Source organism: Oratosquilla oratoria, chromosome 1, assembly GCF_046742065.1.
Source record: "Oratosquilla oratoria isolate Oo_2021 chromosome 1, ASM4674206v1, whole genome shotgun sequence".
NCBI classification, from domain to species: domain Eukaryota; kingdom Metazoa; phylum Arthropoda; class Malacostraca; order Stomatopoda; family Squillidae; genus Oratosquilla; species Oratosquilla oratoria.
Window position 1 is genome coordinate 86035529 of NC_134777.1, and position 24306 is coordinate 86059834.

Genomic DNA, 24306 nt, shown 5'->3' on the forward strand with positions numbered 1-24306 from the left:
AAAGTGTAAAGATCAACCAAAACTATTCTACAGATTTGTAAACAATAAACTGAAAAACAAACAAGACTTGGAGAAATTAAGACAAGAGGGAGATGAATACACTGAGGAAATGGAAATGGCGGAAATTATGAACAAACATTTTAAATCAGTGTTTACAAGGGAGAATATACAACCTGAAGAGAACGAATGGAAAGAGAAAGTCCCCCCTATGGAAGAAATAGAAGTAACAAAGAATGAAATATTGACACACTTGAGTAATCTTGATGTCAGAAAATCGCATGGACCAGATGATATAGCAAACTGGATTTTGAAAGAATGCAGGAATGAACTGGCAGACAAAATACATAGCATACTAAACAGTTCCTTGAAAGAAGGAAAAGTTCCAGAAGATTGGAAAAAAGCAAATATAGTACCTATATATAAAGGAGGAAATAAAGAAGAACCTACAAACTATAGACCAGTCTCTCTAACAAGTACAATAGCAAAAATTTGTGAAAGAATTATCAAAAGTAGATAGGTAAAATATTTAGAAAAAAAACAAAGTGTTAAATCCAAGGCAATTTGGATTCAGACAAGGACGATCATGCGTCACCAATTTAATATGTTTCTATTCAAGGCTAATAGATATAATACAAGAAAGAGATGGATGGGCGGACTGTGCATTTCTAGACCTAAAGAAAGCTTTTGACAAAGTACCACATAAGAAGTTGCTTAAGAAATTAGAAACTCAAGGAGGAATACAGGGCAAACTACTAAATTGGATGGAAGACTTTTTGCAAGAAAGAAAAATGAGAGTAGTGATAAGAAACCAGCACTCAAAATGGGAAGAAGTAATAAGCGGTGTTCCGCAGGGAACAGTACTGGCCCCAATAATGTTTGCTATATATATTAATGATATGGATGAAGGAATTGAAAGCTATATGAGCTTCTTTGCAGATGATGCAAAACTACTGAAAAGAGTGAAAACTGAAGAAGATTGTGAATCACTACAGAGAGATATAAATATAGTACAGGAATGGAGTAGGAAGTGGGAGATGGAGTTCAATACAAAAAAGTGTAGTATAATGGAATTTGGAAAAAGCAAAAACAGAATAACAGGAGCATATAAATTGGGAGAAGAAGGAATAAAAAAAGTAGAAAATGAGGACCTGGGAGTCATTGTTATGAATAATATGTCACCTGAGAAACATATAAATAAGGTTTTTGGAGAAACTTATAATTTAATAAGAACAATCAAAGTTGCATTTACATACCTGGATGAAGAAATGGTGAAGAAAATCCTAATCACACTGATAAGACCAAGATTGGAATATGCAGCAACGATATGGTCACCAAGTACAAAAAAATGTATAAAAAAACTTGAAAGAATACAAAGAGCAATTACAAAATTGGCACCAACGCTCTCAAAACTATCATATGAAGAAAGACTAGAAAAACTTGAACTACAGACACTAGAGCAAAGAAGAGAGAGAGGAGATTTGATAGCTATTTACAGAATCATGAAAGGCATAGAAATTACTGATAGAGAGAATCTGATAAAATGGGATAACAGAAATACAAGAGGACACGGAAAGAAAATAAAAAAAGACAGCTATAGAAGAGATTTGAAAAAGAACAGCTTTCCTCACAGAGTAATAAACAGTTGGAACAAGTTAGATGAGAAAGTGGTGTGTGCAAAAACAATACATGAATTTAAAAATAGTTTAGATAAAATGAGATATGAAGACGGGACCCCACGAGCATAGCTCCCCTTCCCGTAAAATACAACTAGGTAAATACACACTGCCTGGATTAGAGGTAATGCAGCAAGACACAGCACATTTACAGCAGGGCCCAGCAGCCAAAGCTGGTTTACCCCTATCACTTCACTTACATGGCGATGCTCCCTCTTCATCCCCTCATACATAAATAGAGAAGACATGAGGAAATCCCTTTGGGCTTTGCCAATTTGATGTATATTCACAACCTTTCTCCAGTGAGCCTTGTGGTACTCCATTCTTCAAGTTTCTGGTGTGCGATGCTTGGCCATTATATGACACAGGCATTTCTACCTGCTGGCTCAGTTCTATCCCCCCTACTGTTTTATCTATACATGCACAATATAACCACACCTGATACCTCAGGAATACAAATCTTTTGTTATGCAGATGGCATAACAATTACATGGACACACTGTAATGCAGACAAAGCTGCAGAAGTACTACAACCATACAACTACAACCACATTCAAAACCTAGTTCACTACAGGCATACTTCTCACCAACAGAACAGTAGAACACAAATACATACCACACCTCCATATCAACAACACTCTCATACCATATACACATACAGTACCTGTCAAAAGTATGCAGCCCCTACCCCTTGCACCCATATATTTATGACAAAAAAGGAAGGCATTTTCTGAGGTGAAATTATGTAGATAGAATGTATCTGGCAACCCCCTAATGTCATGCTGGGCCAACAGAGTGAAACATGAAGGAGAACCCAGGTAATTGCTCCCACACTACCATGGGAAAAGCATTGCAGATAACCCCTCTCTTCAGGACTTTGCCTTTTTTTCACACTAATTTTCTTCATTTCCCTTGGGTCTGTATCTTTACCAAGGCCCCTATAAAGGAAGTAAAGAAATAATTGCCTGAATCATTGGGCTAAAGAAGGCAGGCCATGGAACTAAAGAAGTCAGTGAAATGCTGAAGGTGGCCAAGTCCAAAATCAAGAGATGCATAGTGTGATTTCAGGAGGGAGGAGAGCTGGAGATACCATCCCAGTAACTTAGTAAAGTGGGTCCTATAACTTCTCCTTCAGAGATTTTGCTTTTGTTAGTGTATTTGACTCCAAAGTATGCTTTATGATATTCAAAACCCTTGGAGAAGTCTTCTTAGGACACCCTATCCTAGGTTTCTGGAATGGTATCTTCAACCCTCCTCCCTCTTGAAATTGCACCATGTACCTCTTGACTTTGGACTTAGCCACCTTCAACATTTCACTGATTTCTTTAGTTCCATAGCCTGCTTTCTTTAGTCTCACTAAGACACACCACAACACCCTACAGACCATACAAAACAAAACCCTAAAGACAATTACAGGCTGCACAAATACAACACCTACAGACTATTTACACCATGAAATGAAAATCCTCGTCAAGGAGCATATTGACATGAGAGGCAAACAAACACTTGCTGCAGCCTCCACAAACACAAGTACACCCACTACACTACATGGCAGAACACCCACACACACACCGAAAAAAAAACTTATATACAAATGGGCTACTCTCTTCTCTTCCTCCACAACCACCAGACACCAACCTCCAGGAGTATATCCATAGTCACATCACTCATTGTTCCATCAGACTGAAAGACAATACACTGCTGTATGCCAGATCCCTGATATCGATCCCTCTAAATCCTCTCTCCCCCAAAAGGATAGAGTCTACATGGCCAGGCTGCAGTGTGGCCACCATCCAGCTCTTTTCAGCTACCAGAATTCAACACTTCATCCAATACTATACAACACATTATGGAAGACTTCACTGTACATAATTACACATGCCAACAACAGAATATACACTCTGTAAAGGATTTGTGGAAGAGCACTGTTCCAGCTGTGGCATTCTTCAGGGAGACAGGCCTACTTAGCCAGTCTAGGAAAAAAAAAACACACACACACACACATATATATATATATACCCACTCACATCTATCTCTTAACTTCTACTTTCCCTGCTCAACATACATTCCCCTACTCAAGACCCTCTTCACCCCATCCATCCATTTACAGTATTTCTACCTTCCACACTCTTTATATTAGTCTTTCTTCACCCATTCTTTCCATGTGCCCAAACTATCCCAGTGTTCTTTCATCAGTCCTATCTGCCAGCTTCCTTGCTCTCCTTTTCATCTCCTCATTTCTCCCTTAAACCATCCTCATAACCCTCATCATATTTCTCAAACACTTGATTTCAAACATATTTAAATTTCTCCTTTCTGCCACTCTTACATTCAAAGTCTCTATCACATAGAGTGTCATAGGCACAATCATTCATTCATATTGTCTTCTCTTTACATCCATTCCCAAATATTTATTTCTCCTACCCTATTTATTATCAGCTCTCTTCTTTGCCTCTCTCACCTTATGTTTTATTTCTCCTCTTTTTTGTATACCTCTCATATTCTTTCTTAGTTCTGCCATGCAACCAATCTACACATGCTCATTTCTCTTCTACCATCACCTTCACCTCTTCATTCCATCATTTACTACCCTTCCTTCTGTTCCCTCCCATCTTTTTCATCCCACATACCATCTTTAAACACTTTGTCACTCTTCCTTGAAACATACCCATTTTTCTTCTACTCCTATATACATATACCAAAGGCTCTCCCCCTTACAAGGGTGGTAGCCAAAAAAACAAAGCCATAAAATCCACTCTCACCCATTCCATCCCCACATACTCCACTCCCATCCACCCCTTTCCCTCCCTCTTATTTTGGCTCCTCCTGAATGACGGGTCATCCCTGCATCTTGCCCACAGCCCTGGGTCAGAAGCAGTGTCACACGACACAGCAAGGCGGCTTCATTAAATCAGTGACCTCCCTTCTTCGTCCCCTCATGCAGAAATGGAGATGGGGAGAAATCCCTTCAGGCTGCATCAATTTATTTTTCACACATACTCCCTCACCCCTCACCCACTCCCCATCATGCATCACCGCATCATCCATACACAACCATTCTCCATTCATTCCTATCTTCTGTCCTCTCCCATCCTTCCTCAACAGACATTCCCTTCTTTCCCAAAGCCTCTTTTACCCCATCCATCCATCTCATCCTTGGTTGACCCCTCATGTTCACTCCTTCTACCTCTGCCTTCCACACCTCTTTTACTAGTCTTTCTTCACTCATTCTTTCCATGTGTCCAAACCATCCCAATACTCTTTCATCCATCCTATCTCCCAACTCCCTTTCCATCCTCATTCTCCTCATTTCTCACTCTATCCAGCCTAGTAACCACTATCATACTTCTCAGGCACCTTATCTCAAACATATTAAACTCCTCTCTATTTTCCATGTTTCTGCCCCATACAGTGTTGTCGGCACAATCACTCCTTCATACAATCTCCTCTTAGTATCCATTCCCAAATGTCATCAAGAAATAAGATTTAATATTATTTGGGAAGAATTAAAAAGTACGAATAACGTCCAAGTACCAGACTTCAGGAGAGCAAACTTTGACAATATAAAAACCTATTTGAAATTGAATATCATACTTCTCAGGCACCTTATCTCAAACATATTCAAACTCCTCTCTATTTTCCATGTTTCTGCCCCATACAGTGTTGTCGGCACAATCACTCCTTCATACAATCTCCTCTTAGTATCCATTCCCAAATGTCATCAAGAAATAAGATTTAATATTATTTGGGAAGAATTAAAAAGTACGAATAACGTCCAAGTACCAGACTTCAGGAGAGCAAACTTTGACAATATAAAAACCTATTTGAAATTGAATATGAAATGTCATACGGACATTTTGGACATTGTCAAGTCTCTGTGCGTGACCGGGGGTCAGGTCATGACCAGAGGTCGGGTCACGGAGGGTAATATGCATACCTTGGGTCAGGTCATTTGGGGGTGAGGGTTCAACAGACAGGTGATTTGGATGAAATGTATAGCAATCTAACTGATTTAATTATTAATGCACAAAATACATTTATCCCCCTGAAGTCAATACGGCAAAATCGTAATACTCCGAAATGGATGACGGACAGATTGAAACATGAGATCGGAATGAAAAGAGGACTTTACGTAAAAATGAAAAACAGGGAAACACACCTTAGATCAAGATATAACAAAATGGCAAAGCTGGTTAAAAAGAATACACATACAGAAAAACATAATTATGAAATTAAGGTCGCTAGTCAACCAAGATCCAACCCAAAGGGTTTCTTTCATCTCTATAGAACAAAAAATAAAGAAAGAATAGGACCAATTAAAAATGATAAAAATGTCATGATAGAATTGGAGGAAAAAATGAGTGGAGTTTAACAATTATTTTCTATCGGTGTTTACTAATGAGAGGTTAGATAAAGTACCTGACTGTGATCCGATTTTCAGAGGGGATGAAGAAAGTAGTCTATCTAATATCAGCCTTAGTAAAGTAGAAGTAGTCAAGCAGATTGAAAGACTGAAAGCTACAAAATCCCCAGGTCCAGACGAAATTTTTCCGAGAATGTTAAAGGAATGTAAATTTGAAATCTGCGACCAGTTAACTGAAATATTTAATAAATCAGTAGACACTGGTTTTGTGCCTACTGCTTGGAGGCAAGCAAACATTGTTCCTGTTTTTAAGAAGGGAGATAGATTGTCTATATGCAACTACAGGCCAATCAGTTTGACATCGGTTATAGGAAAAATGCTTGAATCAGTAATAGCAAATAGACTCAAGAGAACACATTGAAAGACATAATTTAATTCATGATTCACAGCATGGCTTCTCCAAGGGTAAGTCATGTGTGACTAATCTTCTATCCTTTTACACTAAAGTATATAATTACGATGTTATTTACCTTGACTTTAGCAAAGCATTCAACAAGGTGCCACACCAGAGGCTACTAAATAAAATCAAAGCCCATGGCATAAGAGGAAAAGTGTTAGAATGGCTTAGAGCTTGGATTATTAACAGAAAATAGCGGGTCACCATAAATGGAGTAAAATCTAGGTGGAGCAATGTTACTAGTGGGGTCTCCGAGGGCTTGGTTTTTGGTCCCTTGTTGTTCATTATGTACATAAATGACTTAGACGACAGGATAAATAGTGATGTTAGTAAGTTTGCGGACGACTTTAAAATAGGATGCCTAATTAGGTCAGGAGACGACGCAGAGATTCTGCAGGATGATCTTAACAAATTGTTCACATGGTCAGTGAAATGGCAAATGAACTTCAATATCTCTAAGTGTAGCATTTTAAACATAGGGCTACGCAACCCCAAAAATAGATACAGCTTAGATAACACGCTTTTAGAGAAAACTGAGTGCGAGAGAGACTTGGGAGTTCTGGTGAGTCCGGACCTTAAAACCAAGAAACAGTGCATTAGCACCAGGAATAAAACTAAGAGAGCATTAGGTTTCATTGCTAGGACGGTAACAAATAAAAGTGTATAGGTAATTATTAAACTCTATCTAGCGATAGTTAGACCCATCCTTGACTATGCAGTACAGTTTTGGTCTCTGTCCTACAGAATGGACATCAATTCACTAGAATCAGTACAGAGAAGAATGACCAAAATGATACATGGACTCAGAAACTTGCCTTACGAAAAGAGGCTTAGGCACCTTAACTTACACTCTCTGGAAAGACACAGAGTGTGGGGTGATCTAATAGAGGTGTTCAAGTGGATCAAAGGCTTTAACAAGGGTGATGCAAACAAGGTCATCATATTAAAACAACAGGGCAGGACTCGCAGTAATGGTTATAAACTGGACAAATTTAGATTTAAAAAGGAAATAGGCAAGAATTGGTTTACTAATAGGATGGTCAACGAATGGAATAAACTTAGTAACCATGTAGTAAGCGCTGAAACTATCAGTTGTTTTAAGACACGATTAGACAACTTTACGGATGGGGATGACAGGTGGTGATTGCTGCAGAGCTGCCTAGTGTAGGCCTTATGGTCTCTTGCAGTCTCCTTCATTCTTATGTTCTATTTCTCATTACACTTTTTAATCCACCAAGGCATTTACTTGCTTCTATCGCGACAAGTTTCGCCTTCTGTGATTGTAACTCTTGATCTGTGTGTTGACCCGACTTCAGGGATTCAATAATAAGAACATAACTCTATTCAGTGCATTCGTGAAAGGGACATCTATGGAAACAGATGCTAAAGGTGTTCCACCGACGAGGTCGGCCATGATTCCTGCTGCCCTCGGTGCCATGTGTATCCACTAACAGCAGCTGCATCCTGCATGAATGAAGATCACCCTTCATTTGAAGATGAACATATGTAATACAGTCTCCTCGGAGGCATTTAGGGATTCTGGGTGGACATCTACAGAAATAGGCTCAGCTCCAAGTGTTCTTCCGGTGAGGTCGGCCATGATTCCCGCCGCCCTCGGTACCATGTGTATCTACCAACAGCAGCTGCATCCTGCATGAATGGAGATCGCCCTTCATTTGAAGACGAGCATATGTACTAGTCTCCATGGAGAGATTTCCAGAGGCATTAAGGTATTTGTAGAAATTTTAGTTAAGATTCCAAGCGCACAGGGCTAGCTAGGTAGAACATGCAAATCATAGGTGGAATTAATGTTCAATTATTTACATTCAAGTTGTGTGTTCTTGTGAATCAATGTTCAATTATTTACATTCAAGTTGTGTGTTCTTGTGAATCAATGTTCAATTATTTACATTCAAGTTGTGTGTTCTTGTGAATCAATGTTCAATTATTTACATACAAGTTGTGTGTTCTTGTGAATCAATGTTCAATTATTTACATTCAAGTTGTGTGTTCTTGTGAATCAATGTTCAATTATGTACATTCAAGTTGTGTGTTCTTGTGAATCAATGTTCAATTATTTATGTTCAAGTTGTGTGTTCTTGTGAATCAATGTTCAACTGTTTACGTTCAAGTTGTGTGTTCTTGTGAATCAATGTTCTTATTTGCATTCAAGTTGTGTGTTTATCGTAGTATTAATGCCATTAAAATATGTTTATCATGTTATATTTGATTAGCCTAGGTTGGTGATTTACATCACAAGTTGCTCCTTACTATATCATTTTTCAAGTTTTGAAATATAGACACGCCCGCATTGAAGGGAGCGAGCGTGGTCCCGGTCGGTGACTCCAATCTCCTGGACCTTGGCTCCCACTGTAACTATCCCCCTTCACCCATTCCTCAAGTTATGAGGATTATCAACCCTCCACAACTACAACCTATAATTTCCAATGTCCAGGGATTTTGGGCCACCCTGAACAGCCTACCCCCTATACCACCCTGAACAGCCTACCATACCATACCATAATCTACATACATAAACTGGAGGTCATGAAGTGGAAAAATATGCTGATTCCTTGTATGAGAAATTGATCTTTTGAAGAAAGACGGAACAAAATAAATCTGACTACATTGGAAGAGAAATGTGTGTGAGGGAGATTTGATCATGATGTACATAGGAGTGAGGAGTTTCATAAAAAAATCTTACCAAGGAATGATTGAAAGACATGATTACAAAGTAAAGAAGACATGTAACTGAGACAAGTAGTTTTCAGTATAGGTGTTTGGAGCCTTGGAATGACTTGTGTTAAACCTATGTTGAACAAAATTAGAAAAACTAAACTTTTCTACTGTCTGGCAAGGAAGTGATGCCTGCCAACCAGTCACAAGTCGTATAGGTCATAAGTCAACAAATACCTGTATAAATATATAATTTTCCTTGTATTATGGCCAGTGGATCACTACAGCATAACAACCCACTTATTTAATTGAGTTACGTATATATAAACAGGAAGGCACTATGGGAGGTACTGCAGATATATGGGATAGGAGGAAAGCTTTTAAGAGCAGTCAGGAGTTTTTACGATAGTAGAGCTTGTGTTAGGATTAGAAATGGAGAGAGTGAGTGTTATGTTGTATTCCTCCATTCTAGTCTTTTAGATCACAGAATAGATTGGAAGAATGCAGCTACAGTATACAATTCATATTGTAGTTTCAAAAGAAAAATTATTGAGTCCTCATTAATAAAACTGTTTCCAAATTACAATACTTCAAAAGGTCAATGGTCACCAGATGCCATTACTAGTATGGCTGTTAATAAATTCATCTCCACAGGACGAAACGTCCGACCTCACTCAGGGCAAGTGACCTGAGGCTTGCTGAGTTCCTCACTGTAACTTCCTCCTCTGTATATAACCCCTGTCTATGTACCCTGTAATTGTAACTGCTGAAGAGGACCACAGTTAGTGGTCGAAATATACGGTTTACTCTGTATCTCAGCTTATCTTTCTCCAAGAGTGGGTTTAAGTTTTATTTATATACATATATATATATCTATATATATACACACACACACACACCACAGAGAGCATCATCCTGGTCAAAACAGCAGTAGTATCAATATCACCATACCTTTAATTGCATATAGTTAATATATTGAAGTCAAATATAGATCACAGTATTACACCATCAGCACAATCACCCTTTCATATGGTCTCCTCTTTGCATCCATTCCCAAATGCCTAATTCTCATGATACTTTTTAATCCCCGAGGGCATTAACTTGCTTCTCTCAGTCTACAATTTACTTCCACTGCCACTCCTCCCTTTCCTGAAACACCTAAAACTATCCACTTCCTACATCCTCTCTCCTTTAAGACTTAGACTTACTTTCAACTTGCTACCATCCTTTCCCCTCATACATCTCAACACCTTACTTTTACCCACATTTACCTTCAACATTTTCCTATTGCATACCTTCCCAAACTCCATCACTAACTCCCTCCCCCCTCTGACCCTGCCACAAGTGCAGTGTTATCAGTAAACAACAACTGGCTCACCTCTCACTTTTCTCCATTTTCTTTAATCATCTCCAGTCCTCTGCCCATTACCCTCACCTTACCTCCCACACCACCCATTGTACAGCCGTGGTGACATGACACATTTCTGTCACAGTCCCACTTTTATTTCAAACCACTTGCTCTCTCCATTTCCAATTCTAACACAGGGTCTACTACTCTTGTAAAAACTAATACCTAAAGACATAAAATATGAGGGTTCTGGTTGAGTCTTCCTCCCACACCCAGCTATGCCTTCAGAGAGCAGGATCCCTAGTCCCATTGCTCCATTCCACTTGGGCACCTTTTACAATATGGATGGGAAACACAATATCAGAGTTCTTACACCCCTCACACCACCACCTCTAAAGGGAAAGGGCCGAGTCAGTTTCAAGGGAACAGCATACGGAAGGACGGCTGCAGTGCAAAAGTAGCATCATTCCTCTATGAGTAAATATTTCACTCTAAAATTGACAAATGAAGTGTGACTCTGGTCTGTAGTGGTGCCCCAAAATAGTTCCTAAAGCATTGGCTGCATGTTACCATGCAATCAATACTCCAGTGGTAGATTTTCTGAAAGATCAGTCCATAAGAACAGTAGTGAAGGGTGAGAGAATAGGTGGAAAGCAATGACCAATGGAGTTCCTTAGGGTTCATTTCTGGCACTTATATTGTTCTTGCTATATGTAAATGACATAATGGTAGGTATAAGCTACACTAACATATATGTTAGGATCCAAGAGTGGAAAATTACATCTGTTTTGTAGTTATTGTATGTGAAACTTATCTCTGGCATACCCAACAAAATTTATGTTTCCTTTCCTCACCACCCTCCTCTTCTCTTCCTCATCCCTCATCTCCTTCTCAGCACCTACTCCATCCCTCTTGGCCCATCCTGATTCCTTTTCCCTTTCTCCTGACTCACCTAAATCCTCACATGTCTTCCACACTGGCTGCAGCTCTTTGGCATCCAGGTTCCAGTCATTCACATGCGACCCAATCTGGATGCCAGGGAAATTGTAGTCTCCTTTAATTCTCTTTAGTTCCTCGACGGCCAACTCAGGGGCCTGCATGGGTACTGTGCCAAGGCCTACAAACCGCTTGGGGTTCTGCTGAACTGTTGCAGCTAAGTCTTCATTCAAGATTCTGTAAGAATGATGAGAATAATCATCACAAGTCTTGAAGATGAATGACTAGAGGTAAATATGGAATTGGGTGAAAAGATAGAAGGAAATTGTAAAGGAAAATATTGGGATATTTTGCTAAACATGAACATTATTTGGACTCAGTGGCTAACAGCACCTGGTTCTTGCCCTGGCAGATATCTGGGAACATAGAGCTTAGAGTAAGGTTTTGGTCATTGCTAAGTGCCTCTTGGTATAAGCTTCTTTTCAAAAGGACAGATAAAAAATAAAAAAATAAAAAAATATAAATAAATTAATAAAAAATGGGGGAGGTCAATCTATATTAAACAAGAAAAGTGACTTGGTAAAGTTTGTGTTGGAGAGGCCAGGAAACATTGCAGGAGAAAGCATGAAGAACAACAGAAGTACAACAGTAAGGAATGTTGACTGAAAGAGCCAAATATGGAAAACTGAGAAAATGTTCATTTAAGACCCAGGAATTGCTAATACACAGGACATGTTAATTTATGTACTTGCATTACGTCTAACTAGAAAACTATCATACTAGCCCCCTACAAACCAGAGCCACACATAATTCATCTACTTTGGAGTAAAATATCTATTAATAAAGAAATAATGAGATGCTTTTGTACTATTACTCCTCTATGCTATCCTCTTGAGCCTATTATTTACCACTTCTATGCCTCTACCTCTTCCTGCTGATCCCCCAATGGTGGTAGTGGAGAAAAAGAATACTGCTACTATGTTCCTATGCATGTCACAGATGGTAACTAACTCAAGGCAAGGGCAGATCCTGGATATATTTTTGTGTGTTGCCCAAACATATGCCATGGAGTGCGTTGCTTCATGACATATGCTCATGACTGTGAATCACTATAGAAAGACCTGGATAAAGTCTGGGAATGGAGTCAAAAGTGGGAAGTGAACTTCAACATCAAGAGATGTAGAATAATGGAGTTTGGAAAAAGTAAAAATAGAATATCAAGGCAATATAAAATTGGTACAAAGGAAGTAAAAAAAAGTAAGCTCAGAAAGGGACCTAGAAGTAATTATCAGCAAAGACTAGACAAACATACCAACAAAATAGTTGGAGAAACCTTCAACTTACTAAGATCAATGAAAGTGGTCTTTGACTACTTGGATGAGGAAATGGTAAAGAAAATATTAGTCACACTGATAAGACAAAGATTGGAGTATACTGCAACACTATGGACACCCTGTACTGAAAATAATATAAAGAAATTAGAAAGAATTCAAAGAGCAACGACAAAGATGGCACTTTTTTTACTTCACCAATTTTGTAATTTCTCAATATTCTAGTTTTACTTTTTTCCAAACTCCATTATACTACACTTGATATTATGGGAGTGTCACATTACTTTATTGAGTAGGTGAAATTAAATTTTCAAATATGCATTTAAGGGGACCCCCGCCCCCAGATTTAAGAAAAAATCATTTTTTTTTTTTTATTGCATAAATACATAGTAGGGATCTTGCTCTAGATGCTGGTAAAGTGTTTTTATCGTACCGCCATTTTTAAAGGGTTTAAAGGGCCTACCCTCCCTCCCCCCGGCAGCCACATGCTGCGCACGACCATTGTTTACATACGTTTTGACCATATTTTACCCTATTTTTTTTGCGTTTGATACACTCATAAAGTTTTCTCTTACGTCCTGCATGCACATGAGTATGTGGTGTGAGGAAGTTCAGCCTGCACGACTGGCAGTGGCCTGAGTCTTACAAAGTAAAGGACATGTACACATTAGCTTGCCGCATTCACTAATTTGCCGTGTGAAATTCACATCTATTTTTCAGTGAAGAGATATTTGAAGATATTAGCCATGCCTAAGCTATCCAAACAAAAGGCATACTTGCAGAAGATAAGAACGTCTACATTAGCAACTCAAGGGGAGAAAGAAAGAACCCCAGCATCAACTTTGTTATCACCACCTCCGCCACCACCACTAGTACTCCCTCCAGCAGCTCTCTCCCTTCCATCTACATCCACATCCTCAGCACCTGATCCTCTGTCCTCTACACCTATATCAGACAAGTTGTCTCTACGCAAACAACTGTTTGCTAACAAGTGGCTACAAGGATGCCTCCTTGTTGCAACACCTTGGGTTTAGAGTCTCAAACCTCACAGTGATGTCCCTGATGTAGCAAGAGCCTGTTCCAACACCAGAAAGGAAACCCAAGAAAAGAAAGAGAGCTGAATCCCAGCAATCAGACTACCTTGCTGGGTCATTCTAGACCAAGAACTCAAACTTTGCGACAAAGAGTGAGGTGGCGGCTTATGAGACCCTCACTTTGAGTGAATAATATCCTACACTGTAGGAGGGTACAAAGTGCCTGAGTTATTTGAAAGATGCAAAATCATCATGAAAATACAATGGAACCTGTTTTCAATGGGTCTTAGGAGGCCTAATGTAAAATTTAGTCAAACTAAGGAAAAAAAAAAACTTTAACACTCATTTCTGAAAAATGTAAGTTTTTGATACTCAAAGTCTATCTCCTCCCTCAATTTTCAACTGATTTTTTCATATGAGGTCTCTATTAATAGCTAGATAAATGACAAAAAATAAAATAGAGAGTTTTTTTGCATATGTTAAATAATTCTTTTTAATAACGTGTCAAAGTCAAAATTTTGCTTTTTTTTCGATAATTTTTTTATATTTTTTTCCTCAGCGTTAAACAAAGATATTAAAAAAAACTCTCTATTTCGTTTTTTTACATATGTAGAAGATTCTTTTGCTGTAAAATGAAAGACATCAAATAAAAATTGTAAGAGGAGATAGGATTTGAAAGAAGCCCAAAAATACGGTATTTTTTATGTTTTTTATTAAAAAATAAAACACTACTCGTCAGATCTGAATAAAACTCATGCTGTGAAGGTTTCCTCAGACCTAGATATCACACAGAAAAAATCAGCAAGATCCTTCAGAAAAAAATATTAGTGTATAATTCCTCAGGGTATTGTGTTCCTCCCATGTATACATAAGGCATAGTGAATATTTAGTGAAGACATAGTGAGCTCTAGTGAAGCTCTAATTACTTAATGGAAAATATTTCCACATCATTCAGCTTGGTATGAAATGAAAGCTTAAGAGTCTGGAGAACAAATTCTATTGAATACATTTTATCAAACCAATACCTTTGATTTTTTATTAATTTGTTTCTCTGAATAATTAAAAAATGCTGCAAGATTCAGGTTTAATAAATAAATATAAAATAAAATTTATCTTTTATTTTTTACTGTAGAAAATAAAGAGCATGATGTTTTCTTTCAAATGAAACAAAAATGACACAAATCCATAGAGAACAACCAAAGATATTACAACAGAAAGAATAAAAACATAAACTTTACAGGACGGGAGATTTAAATTTTCATGGCCATTTTTTTGTGACCATTTGTTTGATGGTTGCGATGTATAGCAAATCTCCAATTTCCTCTTCTTTGTTGATGAGGTGTGAGGTGAGGGTGAGTGGTGTGGCATGGGTGGAGGAGGTTTAAGGTGGGCGTGGCTAGTAGATGCTTGTGAAGTGCTGGGTGCAGTTATGCTACTTTTCTCCTCTTTCTTTTTCCTTCTCCTTGTTTCTATTTCACAGGCTCTCTCTATACTCTGCTGCTTCACTCTCTTGTTTCTTGTTAATTTTCCCATGATCACAGCAGCAATACAGGATGAGGAATCAAAAGTATTGCATACAGTGAGAGCGCCAGGAGCGACATCACCTTATTCTGACCTTTTCAAGAGTATTGGTGACCTGTCCACTGTCTTTGTGGGGTATGCTGGTAGGAGGAGTTGCCAAATATCTCCATAAACACAATTCTGTGGCAAAAGACGATATAGTTATAGAAATGTTGATGCTTTTTCAATATGCATAATGTTTTTTATGCAATGGGGTTGCCAGACATTGCCAATATTTTATCTATTTTATGCTGTATAAAAAAAACAGAAACGAAATGCAGTTGCATAACTTTGTATGAGTATTGCCATCATCACAGATTCTTTTGAAATGTTTACCTAAAATTCGCTCATGTACCCGAATTTTCGAATGATTGCTGGTGATGTTCCCTTAAAGTTGACTTCCCACTTCTGACTCCATTTCCAGATTTTCTCTAGGTCTATCTGTAATGATTCAAAATCTTCCTCTGTACTTGCTTTCTTTAGTATTTTTGCATCATCTGCAAAGAAGTTCATATAACATTCTACTCCTTCATCCATATCATTTATACATATGGCAAACATAATTGGAACCAATACCGAATCTTGCAGGACACCACTTATCATTTCTTCCCAGGTTGAGTATTTGTCTCTAATTACTACCCTCATTTTCCTCCCAGTGAAGAAGTCTTCCATCCTTTCTAATAATTTTCCTTTGATACCACCTATTGATTCCATTCTTCTTATTAGTTTTTTGTGTGGTACTTTATCAAATGCTTTTTGTAGATCTAGAAAAGCAGTCTGCCTATCCATCCCTTTCTTGTATTATTTCTATTAGTCTCAAATAGAAGCAGATCAAGTTAGTTGTACATGATCTTCCTTGTCTAAATCCAATTCATTGATTTGGATTCAGTATATTTTTTTCTTCCAGATGTTTAAGCCATCTACTTTTGATAACTTTTTCACATATTTTTGCTATTGTGCTTGTAAGGGAGACGAGTCTATAGTTGGTTGGATTTTCCTTGTTCCCTCCTTTATAGATTGGTACAATATTTGCATTTTTCCAGTCCTATGGTACCTTTCCTTCTTTGAGTGAGTGTTTAATTATCCTGTATGTTTTGTCCATCAAGTCCTCTATGCATTCTTTCAATATCCAATTTGCATTTCCATCCAGACTGTGTGATTTTCTGACATCAAGGCATTTTATTTGGTCTCTGATTTCCTTCTGTGTCACAGTTACTTCCTTCATTGAGGAGTATTTCTCCCTGTTTCATCACAGTTTTGTGAACTTTCAATCATGAATACTGATTTGAAATGATTGTTCATAATTTCAGGCATTTCTACTTCTTCTTTATATTTGTAATTCCCTTGGCACAGGCTTTCTATTTCTTGTTTGTTTTTAGTTTACCATTTACATACCTGGTTCTTAGGTTCTTCCTTGCATTTTTCTATTATATCTCTTTCATAGTTTCTCTTTTCATCTCTGCATATTTTTACATAATCATTTCTTATTTTGATATATGTTTGCCATTTACTCTTTTTTTTCATCTTTTCCAAGCTTTGTCTCTTTTATCCTTAGCCTCACTACATTTTTTGTTGTACCAGCTTTTTATGTATACTCTTTCTTGCTTCTGTTGTGGTACATATTTGTTCACTCCCTCATTGTAAATTTCTTTTAGTATATTCCATTTCTCTTCCATCTTTGTTTCTTCATTTAGGAAGTTATCCCAATTTGCATTTTGAAAGAATTTTCTGAGTTTCTCAAAATCCATTTTGTTGTACATTAGTCTTCCTTTTCTATGTTTCTCATTTCTTCTCAAGTCCATTTGCTCTTTTAGTTCAAATTCTATTAGTACATGGTCACTCTTCCCAATTGGAGTTTTGTAATCAATTCTGTCCACAATTTCAGGCTCTGATGTAAGTATTAAATCTATTCTCATTGGTTCCTCATTGTTTCTGCATCTGGTATTTTCTTTTACCCACTGAGTCATTGTGTATTCAATGGTCATATCAAGTAGTATGTTTCCCCAGAGGTCTTCTCCACCCTTCACTGTCATTTCTTCCCAACATATTTCTTTTGAGTTAAAATCACCCATAATTACTAGGCTTCCTCTTTCTTTCAGTAAATTAGTTCATATTCTTTGTCTTCCAACAGTTTGGAATGATTGCTGTCTATCCAAGACTGTATTTTGGAGGGGGCACATACATTACTTTTCATGTCACTGTTTACAACTTTTATCATAATTAATTCCATTGTTTTTTTCCTTCTGGTATCTTTGTCACATTTAAGTCTTTCCTAGCTAAAAATAATACTCCCCCACCCTATTTTTCCTTTCTATTTTTCATTCAATGGTTGTATAGACCTTGTCCCACAGTATTTGGTGGTAGAAGATTTTTTAATTTCGTTTCTACAATTCCCATTATGTCTGTTTTTTTCTAATGCAAGATAGTCATTTAATTCATTCAGTCTTGAAACCATTCTATGTTGGTATAAGCTAACTTTAATTTTTTCCTTCCTCATCCTTTTCTGTCTACTTTGTATCCTTTTTCTTGATATACTATTTTCTCAGCCTCAGGTCCACTATAAAAAAGAAAAAAAGTCTCAATTGTCTTTTCATTTGCTTCATTTCTAAGTTCCTTTTCTTTCTCTTTTTCTTCATTCTCATTTCTTTTTTATCCATACACTGTAATATTTACTATTTGCTAACTTTGTTGTTCTAGACAGTACTTTCTCTGCTATCATTTGAGACTTAAGTTTTACTTTTAGTGGTCTATATTGTTTTTCTTTTGAGTATTTTCCTATTCTATGCATTTCCTCAATTTCTTTATATCCTGTCCCTCCTCTTGAATCTCTTTCAGAATCTTTTTAGTGACCTTTTTCTTCTCTTTTTCTCTCTGATATCTAGGGACATTATGTTTCTCTTTAATACCATAGATTACAATGCACTCTTTTTTTCTATCCACTGCGTCCCTGACCAAATTTCCTTTTTCTGTAATTACTTTAATTATCATTTCCTTAGCATTTTCCTTGATTTGTTGCTCTACTATTTCTTTAAAAGATAAAAAAAAATATTTTCCTGTTTTACTTTCCACTGTTTCTTTATTTCTTGGAAATAATTTTCTTTGATCTTCTCTTCCACTTTCTTGGTAACTGCCTGTATTTGGTCCTTCATTTCTTTTTTAATGCCTCACTTTTATATCTTCATTTTTCAATCTTTCATTTTCTCCCTTGATCATATTTAGTTCCTTTTTCAAATCATCTAGCTCCCTGTTAGTCTCTTCATTTGCCTTTCTTAGTAGGGCTATCTTTTTATACATCACCCTATGCTCACTTTTTAATTCAATTATTTCATCTAATAAATCAATGATCTCTATTTCTCACTATATTTTTAAACCTGGGCTCTCTATCTATTTCTATCCCTCTATTCATAATTCCACCTTCTCTATAAAAACCCGGGGTTTCATTCAGGCATGTCCTTTTGGGGATCACCCCTAGTGGTGATTCCACCCTACTTACATCCAGGCATCTCTTCATTATTTTTTTTTCCCTCAAACTGTCATTATTTTTTCCATTCATAGTAAATGATACAAAAAAAATAAATAAATAAATGAATAAAGACACAAAGACTATTGCATTTTGGTCACTTGTTGTACACTCCTCCATTCCTGCTTTTGCAAACACAACTAGCACCTGTTTCAAATTTGTCTGTCAACAAAGCGCTTAGCGCTTCAGAGCTTTTTTCGGATATCCTATTTCAACTGTTGCTGGTGAGTTGCTGCAGTCCTGCTGGTCCCCTTTCCTCTTCCAGACAGGGATGACCTGACCCTTTTTCCAATCAGAAGGAATAGTACTGACTGCCAGACAGCATACAATGCTGCATGCAACCTATGGATCATGGCTTCACCTCCAGCTTTCAGTAACTCTGCACTGATGTTGCAGTTACCAACTGCCTATCCACTTTTCAACTTCCAGCCTCTTTGACCTCTGTCAAAGACAGCAGAGACTTTGTTTATCTGTGGATCAGGAAATACCACTTAAACACCATTATGGGGAAGCTGCCTACTTGGAAGGGTAATCCATGAGCAATTGTTTAAAGTACTCAGGAAAGGGGCTACATCCCTCCATGCCTGATACTAGTTCACCATCAGCTCTTCATACTGTACTCCTCTGGATCACAGATTTAAAGCAGTTTCTTCAGGGCTCAATAATAGGCCTGAGATCACTTGCACTGAAATGACCATTGACATCCTCCTCAATTCCCAACATACCTCTTGTTATCCATCCTCATGTGAGCTTTAGTCTAATATTTCTGAGTTTTGTATTGGTCTAAGTCCCCAGCCATTCTGGCAGCATGGCCCAACTCTATTCTCTCCACTGTCACTGCTCTCAATCTTGCCATCTTATTCTTTACTACTGCTTTCATGTAACTTCCCTTCAAAATCTTTTATTCATTCGAGTAGGTTGTCTTAGTCCTCCAATTTCCACATAAGTTGATTGTCAGGTACTTTATCAGAAGCCTTTGCTAGCTGGAGGCAAACACAGTTCATCCACCCCTCTCTCTCTTGCAGCACATCCATCACTCTTGACTAAAAGCTTAAAAGGTTAACACATGACTTTCCAGATCTAAAGCAAAACTGACTGTATGTTAGAATATTTATCTCTTCAAGATATTTGATCCACCAGTCTTTCCTGTAGTTTAGTGGTACATCCTTACATCATCTTTGTGAATTGGTGTCACATTTTCACTTTTCCTATCATGTGACACTATTCTTCTATTAATGACCATACACTTAGACTGAATCATGTTTGCCAGTTGTTCACCAGTATTCTTTAAGTATCCGGTTTGAGATTTCATCAGGTCCTGAAACTTTTCTCACATCCAATAATTTCAAAAGAGCACTTCCATCACTTCTACATTTACATCTTCTAACCCCCCCTCCAAAAAAAAAAAAAATATATATATATATATATATATATATATATATATATATATATATATATATATATACAGAATATATATATATATATTTATAAATATATATATAAATATATTTAAATATATATATATATAAATATATATATATATATATATATATATATATATATATATATATATATTTTATAAATATATATATATATAAATATATATATATATATATACATATATATATATATATATATAAATATATGTATATATGTATATATATATATATATATATATACATATATATATATACATAAAGCCAATTTGGAAACTTTCATTCAATATTTCTACCTGAGCTGAGGGCTCCTCAAAGACTTCCCCACTCACTATTAGCTTGATGATTTTCTTGTGTCTGAATTCATCTCTGATCAATCAACATTAAGAAATGTAGAATAATGGAGTTTGGAAAAAATAAAAAAAGAACACCAGGACAATATACAATTGGAACAAAGGAAGTGAAAAAAGTGGGATCTGAAAAAGACCTGGGAGTAATTATCTCAAATGACTTGTCCCCTAATAAACAAATAAACAAAACTGTCAGAGAATCCTACAACTAGCTGCTATGATCAATAAAAGTATTTAGACAAAGAAATTAAAAAAAATATATATATATTAGTCACAATAATAAGGCCTATACTGGAGTATGCTGCGACACTATGGTCACCCAGTTCCAAAAAGAATATAAAGAAAATTGAAAGAATCCAGAGAGCAACTATGAAAATGGCCCCAGCATTTTCAAACCTGTCATATGAGGAGAGACTGGCTAAATTGAAATTACCAACTTTGAAACAAAGATGTGGTAAATGTTATTGGGTATCATAGTGTTTACCTTAGTTCAGCAAACTTTCCCTCAAAGCGTTATTTTCTTTGATTCAGGAGCCTTTCCTGAAACTTCGAACCACGCCTATCATAACTTTAAATAAGATACAATTAAACTCCCCTCCTCTTTAATTTGTTTATTAAATCTATGTAACAATTTTGGTTTAATGAATCGGGAATTACTTTGAGAAATTACTTAAGGTAAAAATTAACCTGTGGCCTTCTGAGCTCTTTTCAAACTCGTATCTCCCTTGGAACACGGCGTGTACTAACATCTGAACAGTCAGATTACCCTGAGCTCAGGATGAAGAAGGACCTCTTTTTTTGGAAACCTCTAACCAAGGGATCACGGCTTCTGTTCAGAGGGCCTTCAAGTTCTACTTAATTCAAACTTACCAGTGTTCGAGAACCCAACCCTGCAGAAAATTGAGACCTGTTAGTTCTCAAACTTTCCATGAATTTATTAAACCTCAATCTCCATAAGTTTAATCTTCTCAATAATTGAATTAATCTTCTCTAAATTTAGTTAATTTAATCTTCTCTAAATCTAATCAATTTAATCTTCTCTAATTTGAGAATTTAATCTTCAATGTTTGAATTTAACTTAATTTTTTGCAGTCAATTTCGACTTTAACTTAATTCCCCCCTTTGTCGTAAGCTACTATCTAGTGCTTTATTATTCAACCTCTTCACTCTGGGCCAAAATCTCGTGGGCAGCATTAGCTGTCAGACGTACGATGTGTCATAATAATACTCGCATCATAAAATATAGTCACCGCTTATATCGACTGTTCTCTCTTTCACCCGTGAATTTTGATAACCATAGAAAATGTGATGAAGACAGTTTAGAGAGTATGTCACTACGCAGGGGCAACTACAATTAATATAATCAAGACGCCGATATGGCAGCCTCGCGTATCCACTTGCTCCTCATGCCGCCTACGTATGCAGCACCATGTGGAAGGGGTTAAAGTTACGAAAGGTGGTTACGAAGGCCGGCTTTCTGATGTTCTCTCGTTTTGCGTTTGTTCGGATTTTGGTCATTTCCTCGTTTGAGGACCTTATTATCCCTTTGATGGAAAGTAACCGGCAATAAGGGGGCACTTATTCCCATATACTTTTACAAAGTTTATCGAATTGTTCTATTGAACTTGGTGGCCTCTATTGTTTCTAATTGTGGTTTCCCTGGCTTGGTCTGTCCTTTTCAGTTTAATTTCGGTTGCCTTTTATCTTGAAATTTCTCTAAGATCTTTTTTATTGGTTGGTCTATAAGACAGTTTTTTTGGTAAGACAGTTGTACACTTGTGAATTTGGGGACGAGTCTTTCTTTGGGTTGTTGTTTCAAAATGACTAGCGACGAAAGGTCATTTTCTGAGTCTGAGGACTTAAAAAAAGTCCGAAGACAACGAGCCCATAAAAAGGGTCTCATCTCAAAGGACATAAGGCTCTAAAAAAATTCTCAACTTGATACTTTATCACTCTCTGTCCTTGAATCCATGTCAACCCAGATTGAAGATTCCTCTTGGAAATACAAAAATTTGACGAAGATATGTACTTGTTGCTCCCTGAAGAAACAAAGGACAAGGATATGGAAAATTCCAGGACTTACCGCCTGTCTATCCTCCTAGAATTGTCTCCTTTTAAGGAATGGAGACAAGAATTAAGGGGAATCCAAGGTTCTAAAGTTGGTGATTCTAGCGAATTGTTCTTCAACACTTTGAGAGCAATTCACACATCCCTTTGCCTACTTCAATTTTAAAAAGGGTTTTCAGAATGCCATTGCTGGTATTCCCAATCTGACTAATAGTCAGAAATTAATTTATTTAAAAGAATATCTAAGAGGGGAGGCTTTTCACTTAGTGGAGAATTTACCTGTAGATGATTCTAGTTATGACACTGTGTTCCTTCTTCTTGATGATTTGTTTTTTAATAAGGAAGAGATCTTGGACAAGGTGTTAATTTCTATTATTAAAGCACCTGAAGTCTCCAAGTTGAAGGACCTAGAAAGTTACGTTAGGTCTGTAGATTCCAAACTACAAGACCTTAAGGGGATTAGAGTTGACTTTACTAAGGCTGGAAGTGAGGGCCTCCTTTTGATCAGTAAATTAATTTTAAATAAATTACCTAAACTTTTCTTCATTGAATTGTCTCGAGTGATTAATTCAAATTACCCCAATTTTAATCAACTTAAAGAAGTTAATCAATCTGTTTTAGTTAAACTTAAAATGGGATCTGATGGCCTTAACATCAAACCCAGATGAAGTGATACTACCAGCAATCTTGCATTCAAGGAAAATTCCTTGAAAAAACCTGTTGATTCTAGCAAGGGAGTTAGTCACTCCTTTAAGGTCAATCCTGATTCCGTTAAGAAGTCTATCTTCAGATGTAGATTTTGCCCCACTTCTGACCATGCAAGTTCAAAGTGTTCTTCCTATATTTCCCTTGAACTCAGAAGAGCTAGAGCAGCTCAATTAGGACTGTGTAATAGATGTTTGAATCATGGACATGGTTCTTTGGAATGTCCTGGGTTAAAGGCCGCTCTGCCTTATAAATGTTTTGTGTGTAACAAATCCGAGTGCCACGGAGCCATGTGTCCTATGGGTAACAAGTTACCTCTTTCCAAAGGGAAATTTTTTAATTTCCATAGTTTATCAGATTCAATTGTTCCTTTGGTTTCCCTTCCTGTTAGCAGAGTCAAGAGAACTACCCAATGCCTCTTCATATTAGATACTGGAGCCCAGTTTTCCATTATTAACAAGGAATTGGTGGAGGACAGAGTAGGGCCCTGTTTAAGTCCTCCTATGGACAAGTTGGTTTCTTCATTTGGTTTACCTCTAATGAATAAAAGAGGTTTTAATTACACTGCAAAACTTAAAACTCCCTTCCAGGATGAATCTGTTTAGTTTGTTTTTTGCAACAGAACGATTCAACTTGTCCATACTTGTCCAGCTCCAACCAAATCTACAGCAACACTTCTCACCAACTGGACAAAAGAACACAAGTACATACCTCATCTCTACATCAACAACACTCTAATACCACACACAAACACACCGAAAATTCTTGGTGTAATATAAGATACATCCATGTCTTTCAAACAACACATCACAAACATTAAAAACAAATGCACACCTAGACTTAACGCACT

General features: G+C 37.0%; 1 protein-coding gene across 5 annotated transcripts in view; it reads right to left on the minus strand.

Annotated features, from left to right (window-relative positions):
- LOC143019644 (2-amino-3-carboxymuconate-6-semialdehyde decarboxylase-like) overlaps positions 1-24306 on the minus strand; it is a 117335-nt gene that overhangs the window by 19071 nt on the left and 73958 nt on the right. For all 5 annotated transcript variants that reach the window (XM_076175687.1, XM_076175812.1, XM_076175530.1 and 2 more), the window contains one exon: positions 11470-11690. In XM_076175687.1, coding sequence (XP_076031802.1) covers positions 11470-11690 — 221 coding nt within the window. The remainder of the gene's footprint in view (positions 1-11469; positions 11691-24306) is intronic.